The 17,561-nt window shown below is 51.6% G+C and overlaps 2 protein-coding genes across 4 annotated transcripts; one reads left to right on the top strand and one right to left on the bottom strand.

Moving 5' to 3' along the window:
- Positions 1-165: 165 nt before the first annotated feature.
- LOC140656533 (histidine--tRNA ligase, cytoplasmic-like) lies at positions 166-5,971 on the bottom strand. 3 transcript variants are annotated; one of them, XM_072872373.1, is made up of 13 exons: positions 5,853-5,970; positions 5,718-5,780; positions 5,503-5,622; positions 4,952-5,047; positions 4,060-4,185; positions 3,783-3,890; positions 3,507-3,605; positions 3,092-3,185; positions 2,808-2,935; positions 2,465-2,707; positions 1,555-1,671; positions 1,122-1,268; positions 166-873 (listed from the first exon to the last, which is right to left on the bottom strand). In XM_072872373.1, exons 1-13 carry the CDS (start codon positions 5,937-5,939, stop codon positions 817-819), a joined length of 1,485 nt encoding a protein of 494 aa, XP_072728474.1. In that variant the 5' UTR covers positions 5,940-5,970; the 3' UTR covers positions 166-816. The 3 variants fall into 3 exon arrangements, with proteins under 3 accessions (XP_072728474.1, XP_072728473.1, XP_072728475.1); XM_072872372.1 differs by having other exon boundaries at positions 5,718-5,971; XM_072872374.1 differs by lacking the exon at positions 5,503-5,622 and having other exon boundaries at positions 5,718-5,971.
- Positions 5,972-6,082: 111 nt separating this feature from the next.
- Positions 6,083-16,550, top strand: ZMAT2 (zinc finger matrin-type 2). The gene is made up of 6 exons (XM_072872371.1): positions 6,083-6,136; positions 9,145-9,238; positions 9,750-9,873; positions 10,864-10,937; positions 13,220-13,365; positions 14,896-16,550. The coding sequence occupies exons 1-6, from the start codon at positions 6,119-6,121 to the stop codon at positions 15,037-15,039; spliced, it is 600 nt and encodes a 199-aa protein (XP_072728472.1). The 5' UTR covers positions 6,083-6,118; the 3' UTR covers positions 15,040-16,550.
- Positions 16,551-17,561: the final 1,011 nt, after the last annotated feature.

Genomic DNA, 17,561 nt, shown 5'->3' with positions numbered 1-17,561 from the left:
GCCTGCGCACTGCTGCTCCCGCGCGTTGCCACAGCAGCGGGTCCGCGCCTGCGCACTGCCGCGTTATCCCACTCCCGCCCCTCAGCTCAACGCCCAGACGGCCGCGGGGATAGGCACCGGCGTCACGACGCTCAAATAAATGCCGAAGGGTGGGTTTTTGCGTTTTGTTTTGTTTTTTTAATGTATAAAAATACAGAGATCCTCCACGCTCACCCCAGCTGGAGCCTGCCCACGCAGCTGCACCAGACCCCTGTTGCATCCCTCCCCACAGGCCGATGCCACAGCCCAGGCTCCCCTACCAGCAGCCCCGAGCGTGCATAGCAGCAGAACCTGGCTGCAGGCTGGGGCTGGTCCTTGCAGCCCTCGGATGGGTGGGGGTGACCTTCCACTGTCACCCTCTCCTTACACATCCCGAGCTTGCAGGCACCCAACATGCCACAGATTCCCTCCCCTTCACAGAACTCAGCCTGATCCTGCTTGAGCTACAGCATGTTTGCCCACATTGCTGTCGCAACTGCCTACAGCAGATGTAAAGGGCTGTACAGTTACAGGTACTGCAATGTTAGGAACCGACAAGCTCGACCCATCCTTCAGAGCAGTTAACCAGGTTAACCTGGTGACTGCAACATCCATAACTTTTAAAATGTGCTTGCTCCTTTCCAAGCAGGTGCCCTGTGTTGACACTGCCTTAGCCCAGGCAGATGAGCCTCAAGCTAGTAGACGGCGACCAGACTTCAGCGGGAAGTGAACAGCTAAGGGTGCTGGAAGGTTCCAGTTGTACAGCAGTTCAGTCAAGCAGCTCTGGACAGAAAAGTGCTAGGGCTCCAGCCTTCTTCTGATCTCATGAACAAGCTTTTCTCTTGGGATATCAACCTACAAACCAAACAGAAAGGAGGAGGTAGCAACACTGGAACACTGAGCAGAACACAGTTTGATCTGGTCCTAAGGACTTGCTGTGGATACCAATGCAGTTTGTGCTCGTTTTTTGGAGCAGTCACCCGACAGATCTGTGCTACAGCTCCCCAAAGGAATACCATCACTGAGGGAAAACCCGGAGCCTTTCACTAATGGCTAAAATTTTGGAAGCACTGTTGAAACCTGGTGTAAAAAGGCATTCTCACCTCCTCTCTTGTTGCAACATCTCGCAGCTTGATGACTCCATCTGTCAGCTCTTGCTCTCCTACAATGGCAGCAAGGGGGATCCCCATGTCCTCGCAATACTGCAGCTGCTTCAGCAGTTTAGGATCCTTCTTGTACAGCATCTCTGCCTAGGAGGGAGTGGAGAATCATTAGTGCAAAATTTGCTCTGATGGATCTTGGAGCAAAACAGCCAGCACCAAAACTCCACAGAAAACTCTGCCTCATTACTCCTGCAGTGAGTGGTTGCCTTTAGTGCTCTCAGCTGTCTTTTAAGATCTCTGCCTGCTAGCTCTCAGACAGGCCCAGATCTTGAAGAGACACACAACTAGTGGAGCTGGTCTTGCTGAGCTTAAGCTCCCTTCAGACTCTCCCTCCCTCACCTGTACCAGTGCCAAGCCCACATCCTTCCTTTACCTTGATTCCTGCGTCCCACAGCTCAGAGATGAGCTTCAGCCTCGCAGCAAGTAAATGTTTCTGAGGTGTAGCTACCAGCACTTGTGTCTCAGTCGTTCGAACTTTCTCCCCAGAAGCCTGCAGGGACACACACGGTCATGGGAGTGACTGGCTCTGAGGGAATCTGCAGCTTACAACAGAAGCTCATCTCACCTTATCTTCAGACCTTAACTTAGCTCCCCAAAACAAGCATGCTTAAAAGCTAACCATTGCTGTTCAGTGAACATTACTGAGCAAGGCTAACCTTCCAGAAGCAAAAAGAGTACACAGATGGGCAAGTTTAATGAGCACCCCAGAGAATTTGCATTCTAATACACTACTTAATTGTGTGCTGCTGTTCCCATGGGACCTTGGCCTTCCTCCCTCCCTCCCGAATAGGACCTGGACAGCTTTCCAATGTCTCCTTTGATTCTTCAGGTACAAACACACTGCCTCAGCCTCACGTGCTATGAATCACAAGCTCAGAACTAAATGCAGAGTGATGAATTTCCTCACAGGCTTTCCTAGGGTGCTCATTACAGAGTGAGTGTCGCAGCTGTTACCGAATTCATCACTTCATAATCCCCAGGACAGAAAACTTCACAGGCAAGAGACAAGAGCAAAGTGACTGGGGCACAAAGTTCAGAGCCAGAACTGGAGCTCAGGGCCCGTCTCTAATGCTTCCTCAGCATCAGCTACGACACACTGCCCTCAGCTGCCCACGCCTGCATCCTGATGGGTTGCAGAAAAGTGCTCCATCTTCTGTGCACGGAAATTCAGGCATAAGAGGAGCTACCCTCTCCCCCCAAATTATTTCCCCTCAAACACCGCTGTAGAGCTCTGTAATAAATGATAGCTGGCTTCCTAGAGCCTTCCCCCATGCACCACCTACCTTCACTCTCTGCTCTAGGATGGAGAAGATCCGCTCGATCCCAATGCTGACCCCCACACAGGGCACCTTCCGTCCCTTGGGATCAAACATTCCCACCAGCCCGTCATAGCGACCACCTCCAGCCACGCTCCCAACGCTGACTGGCTCCTCCACGTGGTCATTCTCCTGCTGCAGCAGGACAGCCTCAAAGATCACCCCCGTGTAGTAGTCCAGACCCCGCGCCAGGCTCAGGTCAAAAGAGATCTGTAGGACACAAGGGAAGCCCCGTCACTGGGTGCACGCGGGGGGCCCAGGCTGCCCAGCCATGAGGACAGCACACCCTCCTGCCTCTGCACCTCCTCACCTTCCCTGTGATGCCAAACAGGGTCAGGTACTCAAACAGCAGCTTCATGTCCCCCAGCCCCTCCTTGGCCAGCTTGTTCTGGGACAACTTTGGGTCCTGGAGAAGCTGCTCAATCAGGTCCAGGCCACCTGTGGGAACAAGCCATGCCTCAGGTCTGCCAGTGCAGCAGCACCCGCAACAATGGGCCCGGCCAGTCATGTATGCTGCCTTACGCCTCTCCATCGCTGGCCCTCCCTGCCTGGCCTGGAAGAATAAGGCCAAGGGCTCAACCCCACGGTGCTCACCATGAAGCTGGACATACTCCCCGATGTGATCTGCAGCCTCAGGAGAGAGCCCCTTCTCTCCTACCATCTCACTCCTCACTTCTTCCCATGGGATCTGCAAGGGGAGAGAAGAACATCCGTTGCTGCAGGACACTCATCACCCACTGTCTCCACCAGCCCATGTATTCAGAACACATGGAGGAAGACAGCAGTCAGCAATCTCACTAGTGATCTGCATCTCACAGGAATTGTTAACAGAAACCACTGGAAACACCAGGCTTTATTCTTAACCACACCCAAGAGCTCCCCAAATCCTTTATAAACACCAATGGCTTAGCTGCTGTGAACCTCTCTGATGAGAACAGCCACGACACTGCCCAGCCCAAGACATCCACCCCCTGAGACTGGAAGCCATCTCCATGAGCAAAACACTTACTTTGTCCAGCTTGTCCACAGTAGAGCACGTAGTTATGAACTTGCTCTCTGGGATGCCACAGACAGCAAACACACCATTCAAAATCCGTCGGTCATTGACCTGGGGGTGGGAGAGGCACGCTTAGCTCAGGGGAGATCCCCCCACCGCCATTTCTTTTTGCCCCAGAGGTGCGGAAAGCTGCAGCTGTTGGTGCTTCCTCATGCCTTTTCACCAGCACCTCAATTCCAGGGGAAGGGAAGGTGCAGAGGTATGAAAATGACTCCGCTCTGATCTCACCTTAATGAGAAAGTCCCCGAGATGCAAGTCACTCAGGATCTCATGCACAATCTTCAGGCACTCAGCATCAGGAATCATCGGGTCGAACTGCCCAGCAATATCAAAATCCTAGGGGCAGAAGAAGCGGCAGAGACTCATGGCACAGCTGAGGTGCTTCAGCTCCACCAGGCACACCGCAGCTGAAGACAATCCAGCTGGTAAAAACCACACCAGTCCCCCACACCCTCCCACCCCAAGGGGTCTCAGCCCCTCACGCAGCAGCCACCACAACACTCACGCACTGGTAGAACTCCCTGTAGCGGCCCCTGGTCGTGGCTGGGTTGTCCCGCCTGTAGACCTTAGCGACATGGTAGCGCTTCATTTTGGTGATCTTGTTCATTGCCAAATAGCGAGCAAAGGGCACCTGGGGGGCCAAGGAGTTAAGGACAGGAACATGGAGATCCCCTGAACTGCAGAAAGCTGAACCTCAAAGCTCCCCATCTCTCTTTCGCTTTGCCAACTGCTCCCTGATCTCTAGGGAGATCATCAGCCCAGGCTGACAATGAGTACGATGAACCATGCCGAGCTCCTCCAACATCAGGACAACTCCATCTCCTTCTGAACCATAGTACATCAACACCTCCCAAACACAGACCTTTGCTAGGTCATTTTGCTCTCTTACGGTGCAATCAAAGAGAATTCAACATATAGCACAGACATACAGACATTAAAGTGGAGAGTTTTTTGGTGAGACGTGGGGGTGGAGAAGGCCCAGGATGGACACCTGCTTTGTACCTGCAGCAAACACCACTGCTCTCTCAGAACAACTACCGAGGCACTAGAAAGGTGGGATGGGCAGGACAGGAGTGCACAGGGGACTGTAACTGGGAGGAGGTAAAATCAGTACAGTGGAGCATACTGGTGCACGTCCGCAGCCCACAGAAGAAAGGGCCGCTTTGCTGCAGATCCTGGACTGGCTGTGGGGTGGTTTGAGGTAAGGTCATGCCAACAACAGCCAGACCAGCTGGGGCATCCACCGCTTGGCAGGAAGGAGGTTTCCATCACCCCGATGGGACCTGCAGGCAGGGCAGGGTGAGGGTGACCCAAAAAGGCGGAGGTGGCAGTGACCTCAGTATGCAACCGTCCCCTTCGCAGAGGGCCGCAGGGCGGCTGAGACAAACATAGGATACGGTCAGGTCGTAGCGCAGGGCCAGCAGCTCCCCTCCCTGGTCCTGCAGCTCGTAGATGAGCTTCGCATCCTCCCCATACTTCCCTGTCAGCGTCTCCTGGGGAAGAGATGAGGGGGCTGGCGGGACAGCAAAGGACCGGGGTGGCTCTGGGGCACAGGGTCCCCCAGGACGGGGGACAGAGCACGGAGCCTGGCCCCCCCGAGCCCCACAAGTCGAGCAGAGAGTGGGGGGGGACACATGACACACATTCCCCCTCCAGCCCTCTCTGACCTGGGGCAGAAGGGGGGTCCATGTCCCCATCCCCCCACACAACGGGGACCAAAGAGGGACTGTCACAGCTGGCCCCCCCGCCCTGCCATGCCCCAAACCTGCGCCCTCAGCCCAGGGGAAAACGGGTGCTCCCCAGTTTCGCAGGAGGAGGGGGGACTCCGCAGCCCCACAGGGGAACAGAGGGGGATCCCACAACCACGGTGGGGGTCACCCCCCACACCAAGGAGGAGGGGGAGAGGGAGGTCCCGCCGCCCCCCGAGGGCCCCGCGGCGCGGCCTCACCCGCAGCTCCAGCACGGGGGTGTCGATGGCGGCCGCCCCGTGCCGCTTGAAGCAGGCCACCACGGCGGCGAGGAGCTGGTCGCGGAGCACCACGTGCGCGGGGGGGTGGTCGCGGGTGCCCTGACCCGGGACGGAGAGCGGCCGTCAGCGGCGAGGACGGGGGGCGGGAACAACGCCCGGTAACTGCCAGCGCGGCCCCCGCTCCCCGCCGTTACCTTGGGCGTCTTCAGAGCTGGGCCCCGCCCGCTGCCACCGGCTGAGCCCGCCGTCGCCCGCACCTGCCGGGACAGGAGGCCGCGATAACCGACCGGCCTCAGCGGAGGGGGCGGCCAGGACCGGGAGAGGCTCACCCGGCCCCCGGCGGGGCGCGGCGGCCCGAGGCGGGGACCCGAGGACAGCAGGCGCCCGGCGGCGGCGAGCGGCCGCAGCCGCAGCATGGCCGGTCCCGGGGAACCCGAAAGCGGCCGGGCTCCACCTGACGGCGCGACGCTGCTGTCTGGCGGCGCTCTAGGCCAAAGCAGCTGGCACTCGTTGGTGCTCGGGCGGACTGCCTCGCTTTACGGCTCGGGCGCCACCGCGCGACAGTTTCTGCTCCCTTGTCGCTCCCACCCTCAACATGGCGTCGGGTAGCGGGGTAGGTGCTGGCGGCAGCGGCGGAGCCGCCCCCGTCGCTTTCTCTTTTGCTCGGTAGTCCCTGGGCCGTGCTGGGGGTAGGGCTGGGGCTGCTCTGGAGGGGCAGGAGGAGGGAAGGGCTGCCCCGCCCCGCCGCGCTGCAGCTGAGCCTTGCTCGGGGCCTGCTGCCAGGCCGCGGGGTGAGGGACCTCTCGGGGCGGGGAGGACGTGGTGGGGCCGAGGGTGCCCGGGTGGGCAGGGGCCCGTGGGGAGGCCCCATCCTTGCTTTTCACACCGCTGTGCGCTCTGTGTGTGGGCTGTGGGTGATTTGGGCCGCCCTGAGAGGCCGCGATGTTTTCAGAGCTAGAAGTGGGGTGGACCCCACTCCGACTTTCTCTTTCTAGGGCCAGGCCTCCCCCGTGGGAGCCCCTGTTTCAGCCAGGTGGCGCGTGAGGAGATCTGAGCCTGGCCCAACCCCCGAGGTGGGGGTGTCCACCCACCTTCAGCCCCCCAGAGGGGACCACCCCGTCCCAGGGGCCTCCTGGGGCTGGGTGAGGGGGGATGGAGGCAGGTCCCTCCTTCCGTTCCCCTTCTTGTCGTGCCCCGTTGCTTCTTGGCTCCTCTGGGAAGGGGTTGCCTGTTTCCCAGCTGGCTCTCACACTGTCCTGCTGAAGTTGGTGCTTGCTGTCATCTACCCTGCATGGAGAAACCGCTCTTTCTATAACTGTGATTCTGGAGTCTCCGATGGCTCCTGTGTAACTTGATTATTTTATTGGTGTTGCTCAGTTTGTGTAATGTAGCAGTGAGGTCTTTCTGCCTTTATGGATCCAGCAGGATTTGGTGTTGGGAATGCCAAGATCGGATGAGTGAGGTGGACACCATTGGCCTAATGTGACTGGAGAGCCACACTGATTTAAACATCTCCAGTAATACCTCAGACAGCAGTCAGCACTGCAGGGGTTGTGCTTTTCTGCTTTCTTGGCCAGTCTTTCCTTCACTTGAACCCACTTGCTGAGAAGTGGGCAGTGCTGAGAGAGGTCAGGGAGCAGGATGTCTGCCCAGGAGTGAGATGGGGCCTGTGTTTTATTCTCAGCTGCTGTTCATGTTGGATCGAGCCAGACATGAGAGTCCTGTATTATTTTATAGGCTTTGATGCTGATACTGGGCGGATCATTCTGTGTCCACCTCCAGAAGGAACAGGAGGCTATGGGGCACTTCTGGTTTTTAATTGTTGTTACTTATTTGGGAAATACTCTCTGTCATCCAAAGCATTTCTTAGAAAAAAATTTTAGGGCTTGCAGCCACCCTTGCCTCCACCAGACCAGTTAAGAAAAGTTATTTCGGATAATGTCTAGCCAAGATCTTGTTACGCATTTGGGTTTAATTTCTTTCCCTGTGCCTGGACAAGGGAGATTGGTAAAAGAGCTGCGAAAGACTCTTTCCCTTTTATTACAACAGGAGAGTGAAGCAGCAAGTAAATCGCCTCCTCCCTGGGCTCCCACCAGCTATGACTTGTGATAATGCGCTGGTATGCAGGAGAGTCTAGATTCTGGAAAATACCCCCAAATGTTAATTTACACTCCGTGATATTTTATTTTCTTTTGCTCAGGGTGGTTAATAAAACCTGTTATGACATGGTTAAAGTAAGCACTAGGAATAAATGAGAATTTTTCTATGCTACCCTAAGGCATTTTCACTCCTATCAGTAGCTGTTTGTTCCATTTGAAGGATTGCCAGAGGAGAAAATGTTAAATAAGTGTGCTGCTGCTATAGCTTCAAATGGGATTTATTTCCTTTGGATTGTGATTGGATTCTTAATTTGGCTGAATGGAGAAGGCAGTGGGGTGTGAAGGGGTCCTTCTTTCGCAGAGGTGTTCTAAAATACGTCTGTCCTTTTTTTAATATGAAACTGAGAACTTCTCACTGCCGTGCTGAGTGAAATGCAGCTTTCTAACCAAAAGAGAGTTTTCTTCTCAGGAAAGTAAAGAAGTGTCTGAGTTACAAGCTGTGACCAATACCAGGTGCAGGGGCCTTAACTGCAGACAGGGCAGACACTGGGAAGAGGCTGTGCTGGTCTGGTGAGAGTAGACATGAATGGAAGAGGGATTCTTGTCCAGTCACTTCTGCCCTCAGCGGTGGTGACTAGGTAAAAAGCCCCCTGAAAAGAATAGTCTTTGTATTCTTCAGTGCCAGCTTCACCTGAATTCAACTTATCCTGGCATTGCTAGCGTAGAGTGCTCTGGGGAGCTGCTGAAGGGCCAGTCTGCCTCAGAGGTGTTTCTTTCCTTCCTTGCCTGTCTGCAGCATGAAGTTGCAGGAGCAGGACAACTTACTGTGCGTTTCATACAGGTGCTTCCCCAGTTATCTCCATGCCATGCCTTGACAGAGGGGGTTTCAGAGCTTTTTCTGGTTTGCTTGTATGCGTGTCTGACTTGAAAAATGCATACTGGTTCCTATGATTTCATAGCAAACTCAGCGCTTTGATTCTTGTAATGCATAGACATACTGCTGGTCTTTTTGAGAGCAGGTATACACAGCTTTCCGTACTCCTGCATTTTAATCAAACTCTTTATAGCTTGTCTTGTGTTTCACGGCTTCCTCATCTGATATTTGCAACTTGGGTTTAATTGACTTTTGGAAGAGGTATGTGTAACCTGCTAATGACTGTGCGGTGTTTGTCAGGCAGCACTTCTGAGGTCTTAGATCAATGGGTTTAAATCCCGTTTGTGTCTGTTTTTCAAAGCAAAAGCCTGGGTAATAATCTCAGGAGCTATTAAGATGAACTCGTTACTTTTCTCAGTGCTTTGAAATCCTTCTAGAAGAAGTAGATATAGGCATGCTGAGTGTTATTCTCTTAAGCTACATCCTTAATTCCTAGATATGAAAACAGAGGACATGGGGATATAACGTAGTGCCCCTAATTTACTGCTGTGGCCTCATAGGCCAAGTGATTTCACCTCTTTCCCCAGTCTCCCCTCAGAGCTAGTCAAACCGTATAATAAATGTTAATACACTTTGTTTCCTTCTCAGACTAAGAACTTGGACTTCCGCCGAAAGTGGGACAAAGATGAATATGAGAAACTTGCAGAGAAGCGGCTCACAGAAGAGAGAGAAAAGAAAGATGGTGTGTAGTGAACTGACTTCAGGCAGGCTTTGCTCATTTGGCAGTGAATCACCCAAACCCTTTGAATTTGAGAGGAAGAGGGCAGCTAGAAGTGAAATCCCAGAGGGAAATAGCAGCAATTCAAGGCTAGCTTGCTCTGATTCTTTTTCCTGTGCTTGCCACTGAATATATATTTTTTGACAAAAGTAATTACTGAGAACCTTTGCCTCTGTCTCTCTGTTCTTTGAGGAGGGACAGGAACAATCAGCCCCTGGAAACAAGAAGATCTCAGAGTATGACTAACGTCAGAGCTGGAGATACCTTACAGATCTACCTGGTTCTAATAGGAACCAGGAAAGTGAGGAGGAAATTATATCCTTTACTGATTTTAAAAAAAAAAAGTGCAATTTCTGCGTGAATCAAGTAGTTCCCAGGTTGCTGGTAGCCCCTCTTCATCAAGGGCAATGTGAAATCCAGTGTGTTGAGCTTGACCTTTTCTGATAAACACTTTGGTTTTTTGCTTATGTTTTAGGCAAACCAGCTCAGCCTGTCAAAAGGGAACTTCTACGGCACCGAGACTACAAAGTGGACCTGGAATCGAAGCTGGGGAAAACCATCGTCATCACCAAAACTACCCCTCAGTCAGAGATGGGAGGGTAGGTTGTCATCTTTTTGTTGGAGTCTCAGAGTTGTGCTGATGAGACCGGGAGGCTGTGATACAGCAGTGAGGTCTTACGGTGCACCAGGTAGTGATTTCCTCCTGTGTTTTGAGCCTGGTGCAATGGTGCCGCACTGTATTACACCTAAACTGGGTCTTCTGGGGTAATGTATGGAAGAGACACAGCAGGCTGAGCCCCTTCAGACATTATTACTTGATATCAGTGTTGCTTTTCCCACCTGTAGAAACAACTGAGGCAGATCTTTGCTGCCCGCTTGGGTTTTGTTAGCCAGGAGGCCTGCTTGCAGTGAGACCCTCTCTGCTGTTGATTTGAGTTTCTGATTTGGATATCTGTGCACTGGGAATGGGAGAAAAATCCAGATACCTGTCCTTAGGAATGGTGTTTGGCCACTGTTCGTGTGGATCGTGTCTCGCCAAAGGCTGAAATGATTCTTAGCTCACCCTAAGCCATCAAGAGCTTGAAAAGAATGCATTGCGTTTGTGCCATCTCAACAGTAAGCATGTTTCACTGTCGTAGCCTAATAGCGAGCTATGCCAGGGAGATGTGCAGCCCTGAACAGCATCCAGGGATGGAAGTGCAGGCCCTGGCTGGGTTTTTTCAGCAGCTTTTAAGATGGGCAAAAAGCACTGCTGTATAAAGCAGGGAGTTGCTGCTGTGAGGATAGGGATGGGAGGACTTACCTTGCAGCCAGGTGAGAGCCTTCAGCAGGCTGCAGTCTGGAAACCTGGGTGGCGTGGCCAGCCCTGCCTTGGAGGAGGGCAGCTCTGTCAATCTGGGGTGTGCCTTTGCACATTTCTTTTCACTGGGGCTCTCCGTAATGGAAGTAGCCTCCCTCTTGCACTGGAGAAAGGAGCCGTATCCCAAGTGACATGCAGATTTCACATTTTAGATTACCTCAAATAGTTGTTCTGTGAGATGAGGTTTGTCTCATGCTTTGGCGTTAATGTTTTCTCTCTCCCCTGCCAGGTATTACTGTAACGTATGCGACTGCGTGGTGAAAGACTCCATTAACTTCTTGGATCACATCAATGGCAAAAAACGTAAGGATAATTTTTCTGCCTTGTTGGGGGTTGGTTGAGTTCAAGGGCTGCTGCAACGCTCTGGGCTTCATGCATCACCAGTGTCTGAGGGCTGAACACTTATACATGGATCAAAGTATGCTTTGGAGATCAGGATGTAGGCAGTGTTTGCTCATGAGAGCTGTGGAGGTGCTGCCTTTATCTCCTGGCACCTTCCAGGGTGCTGGACCATTTTCATGGAATAAGCCCAGAAGAAATAATGATTGGTTTATGCTGGTTAGGTGGACATATTTTCCCCACTCAGAATGTGTTTGCTGTGAGAAGCCCAGAGTCAGCAAATCCTGACGTATCCTCTGAAAATCTGGAGAGAGGCTTTTTTACAGCACCGAAACAATAAAGAAATTCTAAGATAAGTAAAAGGTATGGGACTAGCCTATTTTTGGATCGGAAGCTTCTCTTTGTACAAGTTGAGTATGAAGCTCAAAACTAGCTGGTCCCTGAGCCCCAGGGTATGGATCAGAGTTTACAAGGATGGAGGCTGTGGTTTGCTGAGGGTGAGCAGAGGCAGGAGTGGGGCAGGGTGACCCTGTAGTTGGGTCCAGCAGTGTGGTGGTGTTATTGTCCTGTACCTATCTCTGGTTCTTCTCTCTATTGCTGTAATGATGCAGTTAACAGGCCAAGATAAAGACAAGAGAAAAGAATTCCCAGTTTATCAGTCTGTTCCCTTACTGTGTTTAACTTGAAAAAGAGGACTGTACCCTCGTTGAACTGACTCTTATTTCACGACTGTGGGCATTGCTTCTCCTTGACATGTTCAGAGAATGGGGAAAGTGGAGAAAGTAAAGGAGCAGTAGGATGCACTGACACATTCTTGCCATGTTCTGCTCCTGAAGGTGATTTTGGCTCCCTGTGGAAGTCAACAAATGGCCCCTTTACAAAAAGGCAGCAATGTATGCGATCCAGACCTGCACATTTGGCTTCTTGAACCTTTGAGAAATGGGGGTTCAGAAGAGGACCTGAGGACCAGTTTTCTGTATATAGGAAAAGAAAACCCGATGTGTTAAAGCCCTAAGCTTTTATGTGACTGGAAGGAGGACGCTGAAGTGCTTTGTTAGACATGTTGGGAGATTAGCAATAAGTCCATGTGAGCGAATCTGGAATCAGAAATCCTGGCATGACTTTATGCACGGGCCTGAGATGAAGGGTCGAGCTGGGTTGGAAAGTGATGCATAGCTCTTCAGTACAGTATGATTTACAGAGTAAGTTTGGGAGCTTTTGATCCAGTCCATAAATCTGGCTGAAACCTGCCTGTTCTTGGCAGCCCTCTTATTAGTTCCTGGTGTGTAGTTTGAGTTTCCAAGTCCTGCTGCATCCCTGGGACGAACCTGTGCACGGCTGCTGGAGTCAACATGCTGTTTGGATCCACCAGGCAATGCGGGTTGGAGACATTGTCGGGGGTGGCCCCTTCAACCTAGGCTTACTCATGAGCAGAAACTTGGGAATCTGCTCTAAGCAGCCACTGAATCAGAGGCCTGGTTTAATATTTCATGTCTCTGCTTTAGCTGGAAATGTCCTGTGCAAGCAGGAACTCTTACTGAGAGCCACTGATGTCTTGTTTAGCTTCTCCCACAGCTGAGAGATCCAGCTTGCCAGTTTTATTCTGGCCCCTTTTTCAACACTCCAACCTTTTTTTTTTCCACTGCTCCAAGATTAAATTTCCTGAAGCATCAGAACACCAACATGATGGGGAGCATCCTAAGAGGGAACCTTAAAAAAATAGGCTGCGTCCTCCTTCTTGTTGCAAGTACGGATCATTGTAGTTACTGCCTGGTTTAGGTTATGGTGTCCCCCTAAAGCCCATCCCCTCTGACATAAGAAATCCCAATCTGCGTAGGAATATGGGACCAGATGAGGACAGAAAGTGCATGCCTCTCTGGGGGAGGAGGCATTGCTGCATCACACTCCCCAAGCTGGCTCTGGGTTACCTGGGTGGTGGTACAGTGCCATGCTGGGCTCTGCCTCTTGGGAACACAGGGGGACAATGCTGCTCCCTGCACTTTGAGTGGTGTGTGGCCTGTGATTCAGTGCAGTTAGGTCAGGTTGGAGCACTGAGCCTTGAGGGTGTATGGCCTTGTGCATGAGTGTAGTCTGGCCCTGGAAGCTGATTTGAGGGGATGAATGACAGGCAGGAAGAGGCTGCGCTGCTGAGATATTTAAATTGGGATTGGGGATGGGGACTATGTGCAGACCGTCAAAGGCTACAGGTATTGCTGAACACGGTTGATTCCACTCCTGTTTTCTAGACCAGAGAAATCTGGGCATGTCAATGCGGGTGGAGCGCTCCACGCTGGACCAGGTGAAGAAACGCTTTGAGGTGAACAAGAAGAAGATGGAAGAGAAGCAGAAGGACTATGACTTTGAGGAGAGGATGAAGGAGCTCCGTGAGGAGGTGAGTCTGGGCAACGACTGACAAAGCAAAGCCCCTCAGAAACGTGTTTTGTGAGGAAATCAACACTGGTTCCTAATCTTGTTCCACAGAAGGCTTGTTCTTGGTAGCATGGGCTTCTTGTCTGCTGCTATGAGTGGGTTTTGTTTCTTCTTTGTTGTTTGCTTTTTAAAAAGTTTTCTGCTGCTGTCCCTGGAAACCCTTTTCCCCTCGTTCTGTGTGAGGATAACTTTTGGTGCTTCAGGTTTCCACTGAGAGCAGCACAAGCCTGACAATACACCCAGTTTTTGTCTCCCATTAGTTGTGTTTGAACTTGTGTACTCTGATAAGGGACAAAGACACAGATCTGCTTATCTTCCATGGTTCTTAGGATTGCTGGGATCCTTCTCCACATGGCACATTGGTTCTGTGTGGCCTCCCCAAGTGTGGAAGGGCTTTGCGAGCGGTGTGCTGTAATGTGAGATGTGCATGGAGGTGGTGAAAGACAGCAGATTCCTCTCAAACCTGGGCTTAGGTGTCAGCTCCCTGACAAGTTTATTTGAAAACCTGACAAAGTTCTCACAGTTGAGGACCTTCTGTGGATGCTTCTCCTCCATCAGCAGTCACATAACAACCAAACATTAAAAATCACTGTCCCTTTGAATCTCCCTGCCCAAGCCCTGAGCTTCACTTCACCGCAGGGGTGCTCTGGTGGGGTGCACACAGAGCAGCCCTGTGTTCTCCTCTTGAGCAGGCTTTGGTGCTGCTGAACCTGATCTGTTTGGGGGAGGTAGGAGACAGTTGCCCCAGCAGTGCAGGGAGTGCTGTGGGTTAAAAAGCTACTGCCCGTCAATGTATGGCAACAAAGAAATCAGCAGCAACTTTTGGTGTAGCTTTCTCCAGGGCACAGCTGTCTTCAGTAGCTGTGGCGCAGCGGACGGTGATGGGAATGGCAGGAGCAGTTGCTAAGTTGGGAGCCGAAGCCATGCCTCTACGTTGCCTGGTACAAGCCTGGCACTGTTCCAGGGCTTGTGATCCTTGCAGAGCAAAACACTTTGATTAGAGCAGCACAAACTCTTTGATGCCAAAACCCCCCAAAGCCGCTCAGGGCTTCAGCTTCTGTTCCAGTGAGCAGCTGTCACTCTGCCAGGCTGAAAGCCAACAGGCAGCGACATTCAGCGTTGCAGTCACTGGAACAGGGCATCCTACGAGGGAAACGTCTCCTGCTTTAAAAACAGCTCCTTCTTGCCTCAGTGTTGATTCCAGACAAAACTTCCAATGTTTGTTTGGAAGAGAGAGTTTCATAACACTTCTTTTCAGCTACGTCCTCTGTGTGACTCTGCTCTTGGGGTGGTTAGTGGGGTAGTCTGGAGAAAGTGGGAAACCTCCTCCTGGGAGACTGTAGTCCAGGATTTCTGCTGGCTATTTTATTTCCTCAGACACAACTTGGGTGCTGTTGGTAGGACTTGGGTTAACTATGCAGTGCCTGGTGTCTTAAAAGCTTACTCTGCTCAGGAGGTTCAAATTATTTTGCTGTTCTGTCCCTTGCTGCAGGAGGAGAAGGCCAAAGCCTACAAGAAGGAGAAGCAGAGAGAGAAGAAAAGGCGGGCGGAGGAAGATTTGACATTTGAAGAGGATGATGAAATGGCAGCTGTGATGGGTTTCTCTGGTTTCGGCTCAACCAAAAAGAATCACTGAGCAGCTCTGGACTCTCCTCTTTCTTGAAACAGATTGTTTTTACCCAGGGGACTCTGGATATCTCTTAAAAGACTTGATTGAGGACTTGTATGTAAATCTTCCAGTAGAAGTTGGCTGGAGGAGTCCAAAAGCGATTCTGTGCTCTACCTGTGCTGCAGAACAAGCTCCGCCTGTCATTAGCTTCCCATCTCCTTCTGTGTCCTAGATCTGGCTGCTCATCATTGCTCTATGGCCTTGTGTGTGCAGGGAAGTGTTCTGCTGGGTACATTTTTGTGTCAATAAAGTGCAACTGTTCTGTACAGATGGCCTGGTTCGGGAATAATCTAGTTGTCAACCAGGCATCGTTGTTCTGGGCCCTAGTTGTTTTAGTTGTCAACCAGGCTGTGTGTTTGAGATGCAGGGAGTGATCCAGTTTCTTTTTGGATCATGTAACTGAAGGAAATGTGCCACAGCAAGTGGTGTTGCACGGTACAACCTGCATCTTTATGGCTTGTGCTGAGCAGAACTGGTGGCTGCGTGGAGTCTGGGTCACTGAAACTTTCTTGTGTATTTTATCTGCAAGGGATACTTCCCTGCTTTTCTTTGTGTTTCGTCCCATAACTTTGGTATCTTTAAGGCAGGGGAGAACTTCCTCCCCAAGACTGATCTAGGATAGAGCAAATGAAAGAAAGGTGTGTGCAATTTGCCAGAAATAAATGGATCGTTTTAATGGGTCCTTTGGTGGGAGTTTGATTCCTTCTTTGTTTTGAGAGCTGCTTCTTCCCACTGAGAAGACCTGCTGATATCTCCCAAGCTGTGTAGAGGTGGTGGTGGCCTTCTGGGGACCTCAATGGAGGCAAAGGCAAGGCTTGTCACCTCCTCTCTCTTGGCTCAGCTGCCAGCTCCCATTTGCAGGCAGTTGTTGTCATTCTTGGCTTTTTCAAGTAATTCTGGAGATGGGTGTAAGAACATGGGAGGGGGGAGGGAAGAGAGGGGAAGGGAGGACAGGACTGGGGACCTGCATTTCCATCAGGCAGTCCACAAGCAGGTGGGGCTGTGCTCCAGAATTTACCAGCATTAGTATATTAAGGGCCATTTTTTCCTGTCTACTGGCTATCATTGTCTTTTCACCTCTGCCATCCCTTAAATCCACTTCATTTCTGCTTTTATTTACCTCAGTCAAACCTTGTGTGACTCATTTCCATCTACAGTTAGGATTTATATTTGTGTGGCTGGGTTTCCATAGCTTGCTCTTGCTCTCCTCTCTCTTTTTATGTATATTGATGAGATCCTTGCTCTTGCCCTTCTCTGTACTCCTGTGAAATTTCCGACCCAAGGAAGGCTGCAGTGTGTTTAGCCTGCTCTTTCTAATACATCTAGAACAAATCCTGTAATGCTTTGCTGCTGTTTTAATTCCTTAATCTTAGACTGCTGACAGCTTCATTGCCTTGGGTCTTTCCGCTTCAATTCAGATTATAATCCCTGTTGAAAATGCTATTGAAATGATATATAGCCAGTGAGCTACAACTGTCCTTGGAGGTTTGACCCTTTTATCTTGGCAATCCTTTGACTTCAGCAAATGCTCTTTGAGCACACAAGCTGGAAAGGCAACTTTCATTCCAGCCACGTACCTAGTGCTGTTCAGACTGCAGCACGTGGCTCTGGCTGAATGGGAGAGAGAAGACGCTTGTGCCTTTGTGCCTTCCAGGGTGTGATAGGGATGCTGCCGTGGTTTCATACACATTAAAAGTTTAGGACGTTTCAGAGAAGATTTAGCAGCAGCCATTTTATCCCAGCCATCAGCTCTACAGACAACCAGACCCTTGCTGCAGCCTGAATATGGTTTGGACTTCTGGGGAAGGGGCAGGGGCTGCCCTGTGCCCTCCCTCTTTCCCAGGTTGTGACCTTGGAGCCACTGGCTGCTGCTGGTGTTTCCCCACAGAGCATCCTGCTGTTCTTTTCCATCCCGGCACACCCAAGGGGTGAGGTGTGAAATGGGCAGCCCCTGAAAAACCTTCCCAGGAAGATGGCCAGGGTTGTGCAGCCTCCTGCCGCTGGGCTGGAGCCTGTCCAGGCCTGACCCAGCCCTTCCGAGTGCCTCTGCCTGCTGCTCTCCATCCTGGGAGATGGGGAGGAAATCCCTCTGTGGTACAGCGGGATGGGAGAGGGCTTTCATTAATGAGATTCCTCTTTGGTAAAAAGCCTGTGATACCCAAACTCCATCCTGCGGCCATCTGCATCCTCTGGGCTGAAGCCACAGCCCCAGCATCTCTGCACTGCTGCTGCCTGGTCCCAGTGCTGGGGCTGCTCTCATCAGGGGAGCGCGGCTCTTTGTCTCAACAGCTTGCTGGGAGCAGTGTTGTGTGCTGCAGCAAATACAAGCTCTTGCTGGATTCCCAGCAGCAGGAGCTGCCTCTAGCCGAGGATGAAAAGCTGGTTTCATGGGAGAAAATAATATTTAGAGAAGAGACAGATAACATTCCTTGCACCTGCCAAGTTAAGCCTTTGCTCCCACTGCTGCTTAGTGCTGCTGTGGGGTGTTA

Source organism: Ciconia boyciana, chromosome 9 (genome assembly GCF_034638445.1).
Source record: "Ciconia boyciana chromosome 9, ASM3463844v1, whole genome shotgun sequence".
Lineage (NCBI taxonomy): Eukaryota > Metazoa > Chordata > Aves > Ciconiiformes > Ciconiidae > Ciconia > Ciconia boyciana.
This window is presented reverse-complemented; position numbering and strand designations above follow the sequence as displayed.